Source organism: Gadus macrocephalus, chromosome 20, assembly GCF_031168955.1.
Source record: "Gadus macrocephalus chromosome 20, ASM3116895v1".
Lineage (NCBI taxonomy): Eukaryota > Metazoa > Chordata > Actinopteri > Gadiformes > Gadidae > Gadus > Gadus macrocephalus.
The window spans coordinates 16,372,055-16,391,029 of NC_082401.1; the positions used below are offsets into that span (position 1 = coordinate 16,372,055).

Sequence of the window (18,975 nt, forward strand, 5' to 3'; positions counted from 1 at the left end):
CTAGTTCACTAGCTGGGGAAATCAAAGACAATGAGGAGCCTGCTGGGAACACGCCTGGCAAAGACACAGCCAGAAGGAAGGCAGGGGGGCGGGATTCTGTTGCCCTTCAAAAGCTCAAGGACAACAGAGTTCAGGAAGTAGTGAGGCGAGGAAACAAGGAAATCTGCAGGGATAAATATACAAACAACATGGAGGCATCTGCTGCTTTGCTCGAAAGGCGTACTCGCTAACGCTGGGCTAATCAAAGTGTTGCCCCCCCAGGCAGACTCTCCAAATCAAGTGGGGAGGGAATAGAGAGTGTGTGAGAGACAGAGTGAGAGAGAGAGAGGGAGAGAGAGAGTGTGAGAGACAGAGCGAGAGAGAGTGTGAGAGAGAGAGTGAGAGAGAGTGTGAGAGAGAGAGAGAGACAGAGTGAGAGAGAGAGAGTGTGAGAGACAGAGTGAGAGAGAGAGAGATAGACAGAGTGAGAGAGAGGAGAGAGGGAGACACAGACAGACAGACAGACAGACAGACAGACAGACAGACAGACAGACAGACAGACAGACAGACAGACAGACAGACAGACAGACAGACAGACAGACAGACAGACAGTGCGAGTGAGAGAGATGAGAGAGACAGAGCACTTGAGAGATAGAGAAAAATCAGCCGGGGGGAGTGAAAAAATGCGGTAATGATTGCTTCCTACGGTGCATGTCCGGGGAGCAGCTGCCGCGAATCAGGGTGGCGTTTCATTCAAGCTTCGCCCCGGCATTTTGTGTCGATCAAACAAAAAGTAACTGCGCTCGACTTGAGTAAAAAGTGAATAGGGGGGGAGCCCAGGCCTCACAGGGGACAATCCACGCCAAACCTCGCTGAAAACCCACCCTGCTAAGACTGCATAGGGTCTCACGACCCTCCCGTGTAGTCCAAGTAAGGGTAAAAAGATAGGATTATTATTTATAGTTGCGGGAAGACAAATCCATGGCGCTTAGTCCTGTTTGCAAACCTGTACGCAATCACGGTTAATAATTCAAAAAACGTCGGGAAATACTACCGACCAGTGCAGCAAACAGCTTCATTGATTCACGCAGAGAATGATGGGTTTATTTAGCTGATTACAGCTCTATGACCCCCCCACCCCCCCTACCCTCCCCACCCTCCTCAACCCACCCTTTGCCACGCACACACACACACACACACACACACACACACACACACACACACACACACACACACACACACACACACACACACACACACACACACACACACACACACACACACACACACAAATGTTTATCTGCATTCCGACTGTAGCCGTTGAGGATGATGGCCGGGATGAATCAAGGACACCTTCCGTTCACCAGTAAAATATGTTTTATGAGGCCGTTAATGTGGGGAACCCTTTCGATTCACATGGGTGCCCCCGACGTCCATAGCGTTTGATTGCACTTCAGCCGTTGCCTCAGCTAGCTATATACTATATAAAACCTCAGTGAGGAGAACCTTCTCGGCTGACAAGCAGGCTATTTCAATTGCTCTTAGCGATTGGCCGAAATCAGGTCAGCTGGGGTCATTCACTGTGGGGTGTAACAGTGTCCATGATCAGTATGGGGTGGAGGTTCAATGCCACTTGGGGGTTAATATTAACAGCGGTTGGGAGTCCCGCCAAGTAGAGAGATCTTAGCGGTGGGATTGGCAGTGCTGCCAGGATATTGACTGCCATTACATGCATGACCCGACACCACTTGTAACAGATGCACATGGCTGTTCACACACGTATCGATTTTGGAACAAACCTCATTTGAAATCACGGTAGTATAGTCAATATGACACAATTGGCTAGGAGGTGTCGAAACGGTCTCACCTGGCCATGGCCACCCCGAACACACAGCCGCCCACGATGGACCAAAACCCGATCCATCCCGCATCCACCTAGATAGGAGAGAGACAGAGATAGGAAATAGATATACCTTTAATTAAAAATAACTATTCATACATTACTTATAAATGCATATGTTAACAACAAGGCGTAGACGCATCAGAAAAGGGAAAATTAGAGGACGAATCAGAAGAGAGAAGAAAAGAGGAGAGAAGAGAGGAGAAGTTAATTAACGAATCGTGTGATTCTTGGCCATTGGCTCACGGGTTCATAGAGGGTGGGCGCCAAGTGTCTAAGAGCACACTGAGGGTTGTCAAAAGGTTGGCAAATGGTCACCGTCCGTTCTCATTTGCACATCCACAGAGGCAAACGTCCTCACTTGGTATTACGAAATGGGAATTACCCCAGGCCAATCAGCCCATGACCAAACCCTGTGCATGTGAGCATGCTTGTACACACACATGCACGCACACACACACACACACACACACACACACACACACACACACACACACACACACACACACACACACACACACACACACACACACACACACACACACACACACAGAGACAATCAGTTCGTGGCTTCAGAGTGGGAGTGAGTAGCGATGAGGTAGCTGCTGTCAGTCTCCCTGAAGCAAAAACTCAGCTGACCCTTACCCACCAGGGCTGACCACAGAACCAGCTGCTGGCCCCTCAGGCCAGACCCCGCGAGGCTTTTCTTTTTGCTTAATCACTCGTCGGCTCGCAACTGTCAGAAAGGGCCAATAATGAAGAAAAGTGGCCCATCACGGTTATTAAATGGAGAACGTATTTTTGGCTCCGTCGCCACCACCGCCAGTGAGTGATGGCTTTCTGTCAAAGTGTCGCTGCTGGATCCAACTGGCATGTAAGGTCCTGCAGGAGACGGGTGAGTCCAGCTAATCAGAGAGCTTCTGGTCACGCACGTTTCACAGGAGGCTGAGTGAACACCTTCCTGACAACAAACTCCATTACTGTTGCCTTGAAAAATGTTAATATTTCATTCGGAAAATATCCGCCACCACACGTCACCGTTGGTTATGTGCATGACTGCCAGACAAACTATTTATTTTTTTGCATAGTGAAAAAAAGGCAGCGCTTGGAAATGCATGCAGAGAAACTTTTGATTCCGGGATTCAAATTGCTACGATTGATATGCAAGGGTAGGGTTTGATAGCAGTACATCTGCCCTACGACCCAGCCCCCATAGGTACCCATGAAATGTCTGCATTTACTTTGATCCTGTCTCTGGCGTTTAATGTTTGCCAATTTTTTTTTTTGTACATTTGCCTGTGATAGCGAGGAGACGGCACACATATCTCTCACACACACACACACACACACACACACACACACACACACACACACACACACACACACACACACACACACACACACACACACACACACACACACACACAGGTTTAAACAAAATGGAGTAAAGACGTTGTTCAACACAGCGTCGCTACCCCGAATCTCAGGTTTTCATCCCAGAAAAAATCCATTAAACAGCATCTCACAAAGCGATGAGGCTCTTTTAAGAGGCGCGTGGTGTGCAAAGGAAAATCACCTACAAAAGTGGATTCAAACAACGAGAGCAAGAGAGTGAAAAACAAGAAAGAGACGGAGAGAGAATCGGGGATGGTGATGGTGGAGAGGGACCGCCTCTCATCTTCGTACACAAGAAAAAGAGGTGGCTTAAAGTGGGTTCACAAAGACTTCTAGCTCCACCACAATTCTGACTTCTATTCTTCATCACGGCTGCGATAAAATGATGCACAGCATGGGTCCGAGTTCCCAAGCGCTAATCACACACACCATGGGGTGTTCACAGTCGCACTGTGCATCTTTGGGGATTCTTTAAAGTTTACGGCATCAAACATCGATCTTCCATTTTGGTTCTGCCTGCCACCTCCATGCTGTTCTGTCACCAGAACGCTCTGACCTCTAACTTCTAACTACCGGCTCAACCCAACGCCAGACACCTCTACACCCACCCATCTACCGGCCGTGTCTCTGACCCCCTGTCGTTTCCCTGCCCCCCCCCCCCCCCCCCCCCCCGCCTGCCTGGGTACAGCTGGAGGATAACACGGTCCGAATGTTGAGCCAACAGAATATCGTTTACTGCTGTCGTGATGGTGGTGGTGGTGGTGGTGGTGGGGATGGGAGGGGGGCGGACGACGAATGTGCAGCTGTGAGGCAGACTGTGCCAAGCGCACTGAAACACCCGCTGCCAGAGCGCAGGAATCACGAGCGCAGGAAAAAGAGACTGCTCAGACAACGCGTGATCCCAGTGCAGCTAGTGCAGGTGGGGGAGCCCTGCCTGTCCTTAGTAACGCAGGAGCTGTTTCTCAAGGGCCGCCTGACGTGGATGCGTCGGTACGTGTCTGGGGCGACCAGGTGTCCACTTTACGCGGGACTGCACTGCATGTTAATCCCCCGTCTCGTGTCCCACATATTGAGACGGTTATCCCGCATTCTGATTGGCTCTCGTTTTCAAAAGACAACCCCCCGCGGGACGCTTTTCTGGCTCTTATCCGATGGCTGTGAAGTAAGCAGGGATGGCTGTCCCTCACGGGGCTGTGTGTGATGCCAATAAAACTGAGCACATGTGGGTCAAGTCAAGTGTGGGTTAACCTGTCACACAAACTGCAAGGAATGTTTGAATTTGTTACATTTGTGTACTAGCTCTTCGCGTTGGTAACGTGTCCCACATTGACCCACACAAACATACTCTTCATCCAACGTTTGGTGTGTTGGGAAGTGGTCCCCCTATGCCGCTAGTACCATGTGGTTATGAGTCACAGAAAAACAAATACGAGGCTATGAACCAAGGCCCAGGTTGACCACGATACATGCATGCTATTGGAAACCAGCAGATTGCAGAAAAGGCCAAAACCCGCGCCAACCCGTCCGAGACAAGCTATTCTCTCGGACAGCAGAGAATAGCTTGGCCTATAGGAGCCAATGGGAGACCCTTGAAGAAAAGAGTGATAAAGCAAAAGCAAAGTGTAACAGACAGGTGCAGAAGACGTCATCTCAAACAACGGTGAGAGACGCCGTAGTTCCAACCCCCACAGCATCTCACCCTCACGAAAACCCAATGTGAACAGTGTTCTGACATGTGCCCAATGCAGAGCGAGAGTAGAGAGAGAGAGAGGGGCAGAGAGAGAGAGAGAGAGAGAGGCAGAGAGAGAGAGAGAGAGAGAGGCAGAGAGAGAGAGAGAGAGAGAGACAGAGAGAGAGAGGCAGAGAGAGAGAGAGAGACGGGAGGGAGAGAGAGAGAGAGAGAGGCGGGCAGAGATAGAGAAGAGGTAGAGAGAGAGAGAGCCAGGAAGAGAGAGAGAGAGAGAGAGATGAGAGAGCAGAGAGGCGAGAGAGAGGAGAGAGAGAGGAGAGAGGCAGAGAGGAGAGAGAGAGAGAGAGAGAGAGAGAGGAGAGAGAGCGAGAGAGAGAGAGCAGGAGAGAGAGGCAGAGAGAGAGAGAGAGAGAGAGAGGTAGAGAGAGAGAGCAGGAGGAGAGAGAGAGAGAGAGAGAGAGAGAGAGAGAGAGAGGCAGAGAGAGAGACAGAGAGAGAGAGGCAGAGAGAGAGAGAGAGGCAGAGAGAGAGAGAGAGCAGAGAGAGAGAGAGAGAGAGAGAGAGAGACTCGTTATTTTGGGAGGGAGATTGTGTGGCGACACCAGCCGAGGAAGATGAGGTGAAAGAGGTAAGTCAGCCAGGTAGAAAGAGAGGAAGAGAAAGGAAGAGAGTGATTGAAAAGCAGATGAAGGGGGAAGAAGGCAGAGCTCTGCCACTATCGATCTGGCAACAGATCAACGGACCGAGGGGGGAGGCGGGAGAGGGGGGAGAGAGAGGCACGGACAGAAAGAGAAAGAGAGAGCGAGAAGGAGACGGCCAGAGAGAGAAAGAGCTAAATGTCAGCCGCAATAGGGTATAAAAAGTTAAACAGAAAGCCAAAGTTAGAGGGAGGGCAGGCATTTATATGGTGAAGAAGCACAAGTAGCTCAAGGTCTAGGGAGGAATAAGTCAACGAGAGGAGAGTATACACTTAAACCATGAGCAGATGGATGGAGAGCTTCCCTCTCTCTCTCTGGATATCATATACTATACAATATTGCTTTGGTAAAGTTGCATATCGTTTGCATTTGTTAACGTGAGAACCCACTCAGACCCAATACCGTCTTGCAACACCAATAGCAAAGGCGCTCCCACCAAAAAAAAACATGAAATATATTTGTCCTTTTGTACTGCAATAATAAAAGGCCATGGGTTCCATCTCTGGATTTATGGAGTTGAGGATAATGGCTGACCTTCCTATGACCTTCACCGTTCCTTGGTCAAACGCAGGGCTGCTGACACCCATTACTTCTGGATGTGTCACCCTGCATGCAGCATCAAAACTCTTCGCCCTTCCTTCCAATTTGTCCCATTGTTTTTCTTTCATTCGTACCTTTTTGTCCTCTACCTGCAACCCATCTAAATGCCTCTAAATGGCGTTTCCAGGCAGGACTCCTTTCATCCGAACCCACTTTCATTCAAGTGTCATTAAAAAAAAACGAAGACAAAACACTTCAGAAGAGAGAGTGAAGAAGAGAGATGGGGAAAAGAAACAACTTTGACAGAAATTAAGTAGAGTACGGCGTGCTTGATCGCTGGAAAATAGATGAGAGGTGCGGAAGGAGTGCCTTGTTCTCCACTTGGTGGTGTATGATCTTCTCTCTGCACGTGACTAGCATGCATACACTCACACACCCTTACACAACATAATGACAAAGCCTCTTCTTTTTTTTTTTTTTGGTCTTTTGTAGAAACTTCAGCATGTTCTGGAATTTGGAAATGCCAGGTACATCTCCCCGGGGCGAAGAACTTTCTCATTTACTCTCTGCGTCATTGAAGCAAATAACAGGACGAGGGCACACAAAGACTAAGACTTCTCATTAGAGTGGAAGGTGCTACTCTGGTTGAACACTGGTGGACACACTGGACAGAGTGTTTGTTTGCTGACAAATATACCAAGCATAAATAGCTTACAGGAAGAAAACAAAAGGATGGTATTGCCAATTTAAATCAATCCCCGTTTTGAATCCAATAGCACACCACCGCGCAGAATTGGCTTGTTTTGTGACAGGTCATGTTTTTGCATTGTTCTGCCAGCAAATTCAAGGTTGGGAATGTTTTTCTTTGTTAAATGTCGGCTAGGATTGGCATGTAGGTTCCGACAAAAAGTATTATCAGCTTCTGATTTGTTTGCAAATCAAAGTTTGCGTTTATAATGAACACGTATCAGAAAAGAAATTGGTTTGGACATACTGTATGTACAAAACAATTTGCATTAGCACCACAGTTGACTAAATATTGGCAAACAACAACAGGTTCTTGGTCTCCTGCCATGAGGTGAACACACTCCTAAAGAGCCTGGCCAAAATGTATCTCCCAATCTGGCCGGGTTCACCTTGAGATTTGAATCTGGCCGATTCACACAGGACGAAAAGAGTCAAGAGGGATGAGGTTGTGAAAATCCAAACAAGCTAAATAAGTTTTTCCCTTGCGGAATTTAAATTGACTTATGATACATCGGTGAGATGGGTTTTTGATGTTCAAAGAGAATCTGGAGGATTCCCTCGAGGAGTTACCAAACTAATGAAGCCCACTTCTGAGGACTGGCTATATGTCCCGGGGTATATGGACGGGAGATTGAAGGGCTGCTAATTACTATTTGTACTGCATCAAAGATCGTCTTCGAAAAGAGGTGAAAGCTAACTTTCTGTGGGGTTAAACCCTGTGTAAGGCAGACATGCTGTAGTAGCAGTGAGGTGTCACGTCACAACATGATCTAAAGTTTGAGATGTTCATAATTCTCCATAGCCATGGACCAATCCCTGGAGCGAGCTCTACGCTGGTGAGCTTCCATTTATAGATCTGATGTAGGAGTAAACAGAAGATTTTTATTCATAGCTGGGCGCACGGTACTACCAACCGAAACAGGCTTTAAAATAAGTATGAATAATAAGAATATAACAAGTGAAGGAAGAAGGAATGATCCATTGTAAAACCACAATAATGGTAGACATAATTTTAAATAAAAGATTGACTTTCTTTCAGTTTTACTTAAAAGTAGTCTCCAAATCGGATCTCTGACTCATATTAAGTCTTATAGCAGACAAGCCCAATTCTGAGTGAATGGGGCGTTTCACTTTCTTTCGTTGCATATTTGTTTGACTGCCAGATATTGCTGCCAGCACAAGTAAATGTAAAACGAAGTGTCAGGAAAGGTTTCAAATGATTGTTATGTAGACAGGCAACCGTAGAAATACCCTTAAAAAATGTACCTTTAAGACTCTTCAAATTAGTTTCTCATTAGGTGGAATTCTCAAAAAAGGAATCAATGAAACTCTGCCCCTTTCCCTTTTGGTTATAGGACAAGGCTCTGTGCCGGCGTACCCCAGAAGTTCTGCTATAACAATTGAGGACAGCTGGATCCGGGATACCTTGGTGCCTAAGTAAGCCCTTAAATCACTTTTAACAGTTAATCAGTTCCGCTTGTCTCTCAAAAAGTGTAAAAACGTCTGCGTTATTGCTCAAACGATCAGTAAACTACTAGAAGTCTGCTACTTCAGGTGGTAGTGGTGGTTTTCTATCGGCGGCGCACCCTAACCTGTCATGGGATTTGATCAACGCCCCTCACACACAAAAGGAACCCAGTATGTCTGTTTTTTTCTCAAACCTTTACGACTATCAGAGTGAGTGAGTCAGTGAGTGAGTGAGTGAGTGACCGAATGAGTGAATCAGTGAGTCAGTGAGTCAGTGAGTCTGTGAGTCCGTGAGCGAGCAAGCCTGCGTGCATGCGTTTGGTGTATATGTGTGTGTGCATGCACGTGCTGCACACGCAGCTGCACAGCGCTCCGCGCCTGCGACGCGTGTTCAAGGCACCCATGGCTGTGTCTTACCTGGCTCACTTTAGCCGGCGTGAGGATCATGTCGAGCACCCCCGACCAGCCAGCGACCACCCCCAAGGGCACGGCGTAGGCCACGGCTATCATCAGGAATCGGCCATTGCTGGAGGCGGGGACAGGGAGACAAAAGACGGCAGGAAATTACTATATAACCGCTGGCGGAATAAACATCAGGCCGCTGCTTGTGAGAATGTTAAGCAGGATACTGGGAGTTGTCTGAACATCAATGATAACACGTATATTAAAAACAACAATGTAGAGAGTGCAGCCACTGGTTATGAAAGACCCATTGTTTGACGACTTCAATGGCCGTGTATGAAGGCATGTCACACACAAACAGACGTACGTGTCGTGCACGCACCCACGCACGCAAACACACACACACTTCATAAGTCATAACCGATTGTGGAAGAAAGTCACTTCCTTCTAGCCAAAGGGCAATGACCATGGCGGCTGACAGAGTTTGTTTCACTCTGAGGCGGAGTAAAGCAGGGCATTATTAAGGTTAGGGGATTCACTTCCTTAGTGCCATAAGTCATAGTGCTCTCAAACATTGTACGGATGGGAAAAAAATTATGACAGAGTTTTGCAATTCTGTGCTTCTGCAATACTTGCACAGTGAGGTGCACCCAGAAATCCTTTATCCTCTTTTAAAGCCAGCTATCCTGGTGGAAGTGAATTAATGGTACACTCCTACAAGGAGCGCTTCAATGTATTACACTATAGTCAATTTACATTGACTTTATTCTGTTCAGCCACTTTCATTTGGAAAACAATATGTCAATTGTTGAAATATCAAAATTGTGTGGTCCCGCACGATTCCCATCCCTAATACATAGTGGCGCCACCTTCAGGAAGCATTATATCATCTGGGGATTTTCTATAAGATACTTGCACGTAGAGGGCCTTTTGAATAACCATTTAATAGCAGGTTGAGAGAGTCTGTCTAACCTGACTCCCGGTATATTTTACGAGTTACAAATGGTTGTAATGGTATTACTTTACATTGAAAGTTGTTAAAACCAACATTGTAGGTTGAGTGGAAAGACAGCTAATCAAAGCACCGTTAAGGTGTCGAAAGGTACTTGATTAACAAGTGGGAAATATAAGTCACTCTCCCTTTTGATTTATGTTGCAAACAACATAATTGGCTTTTTGTTTCGTAATATTGGATGTACTTCAGCAGGATGATCAAAGGACCACTTATTGCTGACAGTGTTGTATTAGGTTGGGGGGGGGGGGGGGGGGCTGCAGTCAACCATAGTTCTTAACCAATCAACACGGTAGCTAAGCTTGTGTACACTGTGGTACTCAAACACTCGCTTATGGCCAGCCTGTGCATCTTCACTCATCGCCATTTAGTTTGAAGTGCATTATATCGCAACCTAAACTTACAACAGTTGTGCCACTGTTTGCCAGAATATAAGGAATAATGTAGCGTTTAATTGGTGAGGCTCAGACTCAGGCCACTGTTACTGTCTTAAAGGGTGATCTGTAGGTTACGATTATTTTTATCGTCTCAGTTTGAGCAGAATGTTGGCAGCGTCTCGGCTGAGTTTAAAAAGTTGGCAAGTTCACATTTTCTGAGTTTCTTCACAGACATGGGGAAGAGTATCCCACACATACTGGATCTGAATGTTGCAAACAATGAACCCCCCATCCCACCCCAGCGCACACACAAACACACACACACAATTCTTTCATCACAGACACACAATTATGAGAAATTCCTCCAATCAGTTCCTTCTCAATTACAATCATTCCAAACACCTGTGCTTATTCGCCCAGTGATGTGGGGACCCTGATTCAAAAGCCGTCAGTGTTGCAAACACTGAAAAGCTTTTGTTGTGGCTGTTGTTGTCGTTACTACATTGTTGTCACAGTAAAGCCGGGACAGCCGCAGTGATGTCCCTGATTGTTTTGTCTGCCTGCTTTTCTGCTTTGCTCTTGTTGGTATCGGTTTGTTGATACTGTTGTGCTCTGCTTTGTTGATTGTAATGCAAGCCACATCATGAGCGGTATCGCACAGGGACATCTGGAGCAGTGCCCCTCCCCCCCCTCTTACTCCCACAAAAGGCTTTCAAAACTCAAAAGCCGGGCCGATAAAGTTTGAGCCACGACATACATGCACACCTCAAAAGTAATCTTTGAGTTTCAAAATATTGCAAAAAGATCAATAACAGACCGACAGATACAAACACATTAGTGGGCGCGCGCGTACACACACACACACACACACACACACACACACACACACACACACACACACACACACACACACACACACACACACACACACACACACACACACACACACACACACACACACACACACGTCCCTTGTGCACTTGACACAGTGCAACATCTTTAACTCCACAGAGAAAGAGGCCTGGCTGGCGTCCCTTTCATCAACCTTGCCACAACAGCAGGAAATCAATATCCACGCATCCCCCCCAGACCCCCCCCCCCCCCCCCCCTTCCCCTCCTTATTTGGGTGGCCTGATGCTTCTTGCATCCAAATACTTTTCAGAAGAGCATCGAAGCTGGCGGCATCATCAGCTAAGTGCCATTTGTCTCTGGCCGCTCCAAGTGGGGGCGATCAATTGCATCAGGGTTAGGGCCTTCCAAGGCAGAATGAGAGAGGTTGTGGTCATGGCGTAGCAGATCATCCATCTCCAAGTCATTGGGCAGCAGTTCTGTTCAACCCCATTGTCTGCCAGTACTGTGCGCAGGTACACTGGAATAAAGGTTGTGTGTGTGTGTGTGTGTGTGTGTGTGTGTGTGTGTGTGTGTGTGTGTGTGTGTGTGTGTGTGTGTGTGTGTGTTACTCACACAATTAAGGCTGGGGCGGACATGAACAGCTGGGGAGAGAATCTCATCAAGCACGCGATCATTAGCTACTGCTTAAAAGCCAGCAGGCTGAATTGATGGATTGATGGACGAGTTGGCGCGGGACAGATGATTGGATGGTTGGACTGATGAGTGGATGGATGAACAGAGGGAGGATTGACGGAGGTATGGACGGAGATTGAGAATGGTGGATGAATGTTGATTTAAAGGAATGGATGGCTGTTGGTTTAAATTGATTGATGGATGTTGGTTTAAATGAGTGGAGGAATGCTGGTTCAAATGAGGGGAGGGATGTTGGTTCAAATGAAGGTAGGGATACTGGTTTACACGGATGAATGGGTGTTGGTTCGAATTAGGGGAGGGATGTTGGTTCAAATGAATGGAGTGATGCTGGTTTACAGGGATGGATGGATGTTGGTTCAAATTAGGGGAGGGATGTTGGTTCAAATGATTGGAGTGATGCTGGTTTAAACGGATGGAAGGATGTATGGATGTTAGTTTCAAATGCATGGATCACCGACCGCTGATGTTTGTCACTTCCCAGCGGTGCCCTTGAACGTCAGTACACAAAGACCCGTTCCACCGCCACACATCCCCAGAGCGTCTGAAACCCCAGTGGGAGACCGGCCACGCTGGCACAGATGTGCGTGCCTGCAAAAGCGCTAAACGGTTTGGCAGAACAATACATGTGGGGCAGCATTGTAGCATATGGCAGCCAAATATGCAAGCCCAGAGACCTCAGTGAGGCTCCAATCCTGCAGCGCACCCAGCTCCCCTCCATCTCTTTTATTCCCTCGCCGACGCCCCCGGCTCTGTTTGCCATGCAAAGGAAACAGACTGAACGGATTCCTCTGGACCCCACAAGCAACGCATATATATATTGCCAAGTGTGTGTGTGTCTGTGTGTGTGCGTGTGTGCATGTGTGCGTGCGTGCGTGCGTGCGTGTGTGTGTGTGGTTGAGATGAGAAAGTCAAGTCATTTTCTCCAGCTTCTTCCCAACTCTCAGGACGAAAAACTTTTGCTCCCCCCCCCCCCTCCTCTTTCTCGATACATCCAGCGAATTTGTGAAACATGGCAGGGGATGATTACATCCCCCACGACGCACTCCTCGCAGTCCTCCCAGCCACTCAGGTCTCCCCCTACGCCTCGCGACCAATCAGAAGAGGCGCAGTCCTGTAGACCCCCCCGCTGACGTAACCATTACTGAGTCACACCGGAGTTATGAGTGATGACATTGTGCAGCTTGGTAATGAATCTACAGGGACTTGTGGGGGGGGGGGGGGGGGGGGGGGGGGGGTCCTGTGATGTCCCAACGAACTCACAGCCTGAGCAGATGGTGAGACGCAGACATCGCTCGTTAACATGCCCTGTCTCTCCCCCGCAAAGTGAGGTCCCGTCACTTCCCCTGGCTGTCTGGGTCGAGGACTGGGTGTGCAGGGTATATCGACCGTGACCCGATCAACGGCGTAATACTTTGACCGATAACAGACGGGAAAGAGCTGCAAACTGCTTTGCACACACACACCTGCGTTTGTTTTCGTTTGTTTATCATTAAGTCTGATTGCAAGGTTTGTTAAGCGATGTTGTAAAGAACGTTAACAATGTCTATGTATACTTTAGATCAATATTGACATGGGAAATTAGGCTTTGGATGGGGAGCGTGCGTGCGTGTGTGTGTGTGTGTGTGTACCTTAGGAGTCTGATTATGCTGCTCCTGTAGCTGAGTCTCTGGCTGGCCGCGGCTACACTGGGAGGCATAGGCGGGCGTGAGGGGAAGTACAGTAGCACCGCTCCAAACAGCACCGCAACCGCACCAAACTCTGCAGGGCAAACCGCGCACACACACAAACACACACACACACACACACACCAACAAAAACGCCGACGCACAGAAGGTTATTCTTTTTTATTGACAAGTGAGTCATTATCAGCAGAGGATCACTTGTTTCAGTACAACGTGACATTTGGAGAAGGTCAGCTCTGACCGTTGCATGGTGCGGGATCAGAGAGAGAGCAACACCATTACAGTCAGCCTTACAGCACAAACGACCTGGTCACCTAGACCTACTTTCTTCACATCCATGTCTCTACACTTATCTCATGAAAACCAATAATAAACATATTTCCGGTCCCTCTTCATGCAAAACTTGCGAAAGACTTAGCACAAACAGTCAGCATGTGTTGCCATTGCTGCACTCTTCAGTGAAATCCCAAAGGATCAGATCATATCCCATCCTCGTCCAGCCATGCTCTGAATGTACCATTTCATGTTGTCTTTCAATCCATCCACAACCAGGATTCATCCAGCATTCCCCAGCCCTCCTCCAGTGGCATGGCTCGCGGTAGCAAGGCACCAGAACTTCATCAGAGAAGGGTGCCTATACTGGCCTACCTGCTGTCTAAACAACCCCATCTTAATAATCCCCCCATTGATTGAACAGCAGCCGCAAATTACCCATGATTTATGTGCCAGAGGCGCATTGATTTCCAACCTGACCATCAATCCCCTGCATTTTGCAGGCTTGTCTCGTCTGCTAAGGAACTTTTTCTTCCCTTGAAAGCAAACGCTGATGAATCATAATTCATGCCTGAATGTGCGTAAACGTCGATCTTATCCCTGTGACGACCTCCATTCACGTCTGCACCGTCCTCCGGGAAAGAAAAGGCAGTCAATAAATAACAGACACCAACCTATGCTTACACAAAGGCTGCCTCCACTAAGCAGTAGTTCATAACACGATTCCCTCACTTCTATCTTCTTCTGTGTGTGTACTTTTAATTTTCTGAATCAGTTAAGCAGAACGGTTGCAGAGATCTATTTTTCAGGGGGGAGACTAAAGATTAAACTTGTTATTATTTTCTAATTCTTTTTGCCTTTTTTCTCATTTAAACTTTTGATTGTTTACAAATCTGTAGCCCAACTTCCCCCAGATACCTTTGGGGAGGGGGGGTGGGGCATGGATTCACCACCGGGGGGGAAGGGGGGGGGGGGTGATGGTTGTTGGGGGTACTTACCCGAGTACATCAACAGCTGGATCCGGTCTCGGATGAAGAGGTCGTGGGGCGTCCCCCCGGATGCCCCACGGGCGGTCGTCGGCATGGAGTCGTTGGGGGCGGGGACGAGCAGGGGCCCCAGGAGGAAGGAGGCAGCCGAGCCCAGGTAGGGGACGAGCGTGGCCACGGCGGTAGCGGTGGCCCTCTGGTCTGGGGCGAACCAGGTGGTGGAGAGCAGGGGCCCGGCACTCATGACGGTAGGGCCGGCCAGACCGTTGAGGAGCTGGCCCCCGTGGATCAACCTGCCGGACGCCCGCGGAGGGAAACGGTCAAGTGTGAGACGTTTCAAAGTAAAGGGTACCCATGTCCACCCATGCTCTGAATGTACCGTTTCCTGACGCCTTTCAGTACATCCGCCACCACAATTCATCCGGAATTCCCTAGCTTGCATTTATTCATTTTTAGAGCCCTAAAATAAGTAATGGTCTACTGATCCGTGCCAAGGTTTGTGATATAATTGAAAATGTAAAAGGAAGTGAAAAAAGCAGGTTGTGGACTCGTGGATGTACCAATTTGTGAGGACCGGCGTACAGGAAAAGAGGGATGGCGTGTGGGGGGGGGGGGGGGGGGCAAAACTAGAACGTCTCCCTGGACTTCAGCGGCCCTCTTCTGCCCTGACAAATGCTGTCGAGTTTCACTTCAACCGTTTCACTTTACTCAGGCCTCGGGAGAGTTACAGCAGGACAATGCTGCTGCTGCTGCTGCTGCTGCTGCTGCCCCCCCCCCCCCCCCCCAGCCACCACCATCACCACCACCACCCCCACCACGACCCATCACCACCCTCCGCAGCCCGCTCTTATTCCCCCCTCCGGAGCTGTGCAGGAGACAGCCGCCTGGAGACAGGACGTGGACTGATTGATCGGCCGTGGGCTCCGAGAGGACACTATTCGTTTAGTGCTGTCCGAGGCGGCCTAGCGGGAAGTCAGGGAGAACGAGACGAATGGAGGAGAGGAAGGAGAAAATAAGAAATAAGAAAGGGACAATGGATTGGACGGAAGCAATGAGCATGATGTCAGGGCCTGGGAACAGCTTTGATTATAAGTTGGGCCGAGAGACACCGTACCGGAGCCAACTTAGGACAAGTTGTCAATGTCTCCATGGATTAATGTATAAAACATTGTCATTCCATATTCAATATCCACATTAGCTGATGGATATTTAAAATGGAATAAACGACTCATTTAGAATAAATTAGAAACATGAACATTACATTAAACATTAACTTATTCAAGACTGGTTAAAAATATTTCTTCCTACCTTTCCGATAATGATAAACCAACGTTTTACTTCAAAGGGGAGAAAGCGGTGACGAAATGGACGAGGGAAAAAAACTGTATTTTCGTTTCAAGGTAAATCAAAAAGACACCGGACACGCTGGTGGGCATCGGGGGAGTAGGTCGGTCCGTGAAGCGAGGGATTATTAAACTAATGGATATTGATGATCTCTGTCAGAGGAAATCTGAATGAGAATGTGACGGAGACAGGGCCCTAAGTGGAGCGACAGTGAAATGATGCTCCCACCCCGGGTGGCAAGGCCGGGACACGGCTGCGTCTCAATCACTAAAGTAGCTCAGGACCAGACAGAGACGACGCCACTGCCATTAGGCCCACACACGTATAACACAGCTCAATGCCGACATTGCCATGGCGGTTGGAGGTACATGGGGGCATGAAGCACGGTCTACATACACACTGCTGGATTCTATGATGTACCTTTCTAGTGCAATCAGACAGAAGTGAAAGTGATTTTGAGACCGAGATTGAGGGGGAGAGAGAGACAAGGAGACAGAGCGTGAGAGAGAGAGAGAGAGATTGAACGAGAGAGAGAGAGAGAGTGCGAGAGAACGAGAGAGAGAGAAAACAATGGCACGAGTGAGATTGAACGAGAGAAAACAAGCGAAAGAGAGCGATAAGGAGAGAACGAGAGAGAGAGAAACCGAGGGAAAGAGAGAAATAAGGAGAGAACGAGAGAACGTGAGAGAACGAAGGAAAGCGAGAGATAAGGATAGAACGAGAGTGAGAGAAACGAGGGAAAAAGAGAGATGTGGAGGAAACAAGAGAACGAGAGAAAGAGAGATGATGAGAGAACGAAAGAGAGAGAAAACGAGGGCAAGAGGAGAGAACGACAGAACGACAGAGAACGAGAGCCACAGAGTTTCCTGTGGATCAGATCATGAGGATGAAACATCGACCGCAGGCTTTGGTCGGACAGCGGGCCCCATCCGATCCTGGACCAATCAGCGGCCATTGAACGGTCTTCTCTGTGGCCCACCATCTATTTGGCCCGACCCAGCGACCACAACAATAGACGTTGATGCGGAACACTCCCTTAGAATCTCAATAAATGAACCGGAAGCTCAGAACAATGAAGGCGACGTGTTCCCCCCGGTGTGGAGAAACATCAGAAGACGGGTTGGTGGTCGCAACCCGTCGTCGCACAGGCTGAAACAGCTCCGAGCGGATCGGTGCGGGGGGTCCGCGAGGGTCCTCAGAAGAGGTTCTCAGGTTACGGTACCTTGTTGAATATAGCCACTCTTCTACCTTCCCAAGGAGCGGAGGTGGTGGGGGGGTGGGAGGGCATCAAAGGATGCGTTTGATCACAGCGGTGGTGCCCTTGAAGTCCCTGCAAACCACCGTACCTCAGCTAAACTATGGCGTTAGACCTAGCCCAACATGCACTCTAAATTTACTTCTGTGACAGCGCTTAGAAGTAAGAAAGAATTTAAAAATAAGAAGAAGAAAAAAAAGAGATGTTTACAGGTCCAGTGGACAGCGAGCACAGCTCACACTCAGATGACAATGCAAAGAGCGACATCTGCTGGTGCTACATGGAATCACGTTCTCCTCTAGGATACCACAGAGCAGCGCTTGCCCACCATTGGGTTCAAACAGGTTAGGGTTTGCGTTTAAACAGGTTAGGGTTTGGGATTAAACAGGTTAGGGTTAGGTTTTAAGGTTAGGCTTAGCATTGAGGTTTTAGTTTTGGTTTTAGGATTCGCTTGTAGGATTAGGTTATAAGGTTAGGTTTCAGCATTGGGTTTAGCGTAAGAGCCAGGTTTTAGGGTCAGGGTTTGGTTCCCAGGACATTTACATTTAGGGCATTTAGCAGACGCTTTTATCCAAAGCGACTTACAATAAGTACATTTATCATAAGAAGTGCATCAATATATCGCTGTCGGTACAGAAAGGATGTTCATAGAACCAAGTGCAAGTACAACAATCGCTAGGCTAACCAATTCCCTGTGTTACAGCCATGATAGCAGCTACTGCAGTTGCTACACAGTTAAGTACTATAATACAATACAATACAATACAATACAACACAATACAGTGTACAATGGTGGCCAGAAGGGGGAGGGTGGCTATGCAGTGTCGAGGTGGACTCTGAACAGGTGAGTCTTGATTCTTTTTCGGAAGATAATCAGCGACTCTGCGGTCCTGAGAGCGGCAGGGAGCTCGTTCCACCACTGAGGTCCCAAAACCGAGAAAAGTCGTGACTTTGCTGAACGGCCTTTGCTAGCTCTTAGCGATGGCGGTACCAGACGTCCAGCTGAGGTAGTTGAGCGGAGGGATCGAGCTGGGGTGTGTGGCTTTAGCAATGCTTGGAGGTAGGCAGGGGCAGTTCCATCGACTGCCTGGTATGCCAGTACCATCGTCTTAAATTGCCCAGGGGAGTCCGGACAACGGTCCTGAGCCCAGCCTGACCTCTGAATTAGGACCCCAGGAAGTCCCTGGAGGAGGAACGGTCCCAGGACCAGCCCAGAGAGGGCCTCGGGGCCCTGTCCTGAGAAGGTTGGCCCTGTCCACAGAGGCCCTCAGGGACTTGTCCTGGGACAGTTGGCCCGTTCAAGGGAGTGTAAAAACGACCTTGGATGAGGTAACGGGGCTGACAGGCGGACTCCCCTGGGCCACCTGTCCCAGGAACGGCCCCGGGGTCCCAGAGCTGTTATTTGTGGGGTGGCCTTCTGAGCGGAAAACAAACACATGTCTTTTAACGTCGTCAGGCTAACCTGCAATCTCCTGCTCACTGCTCTCCATCAGTTTTTGTTAAAGGAGTCTCTTTTTAGGCTAACTTCAAGCACTGCACAGAATAATGAATAATAATAATGAAGATTAAACACACATTATATCGGCATTTTCACAACCCCACGGAGAAAAGAATTGGGATGGACCGGATAAAGACTGAATAACCTTGCTCGCTCAGGCTGATGTGGAGGAAGATATACTGTGG

The 18,975-nt window shown here is 48.5% G+C and overlaps 1 protein-coding gene across 2 annotated transcripts in view; it reads right to left on the reverse strand.

The window, feature by feature from the left end:
- The window catches only part of slc49a4 (solute carrier family 49 member 4), a 40,069-nt gene that overhangs the window by 16,306 nt on the left and 4,788 nt on the right, over window positions 1–18,975 (reverse strand). For both annotated transcript variants that reach the window (XM_060040827.1, XM_060040828.1), the window contains exons 3-6: window positions 14,706–14,986; window positions 13,381–13,510; window positions 8,834–8,942; window positions 1,847–1,914 (exon numbers count right to left, since the gene is read on the reverse strand). In XM_060040827.1, coding sequence (XP_059896810.1) covers window positions 1,847–1,914; window positions 8,834–8,942; window positions 13,381–13,510; window positions 14,706–14,986 — 588 coding nt within the window. The remainder of the gene's footprint in view (window positions 1–1,846; window positions 1,915–8,833; window positions 8,943–13,380; window positions 13,511–14,705; window positions 14,987–18,975) is intronic.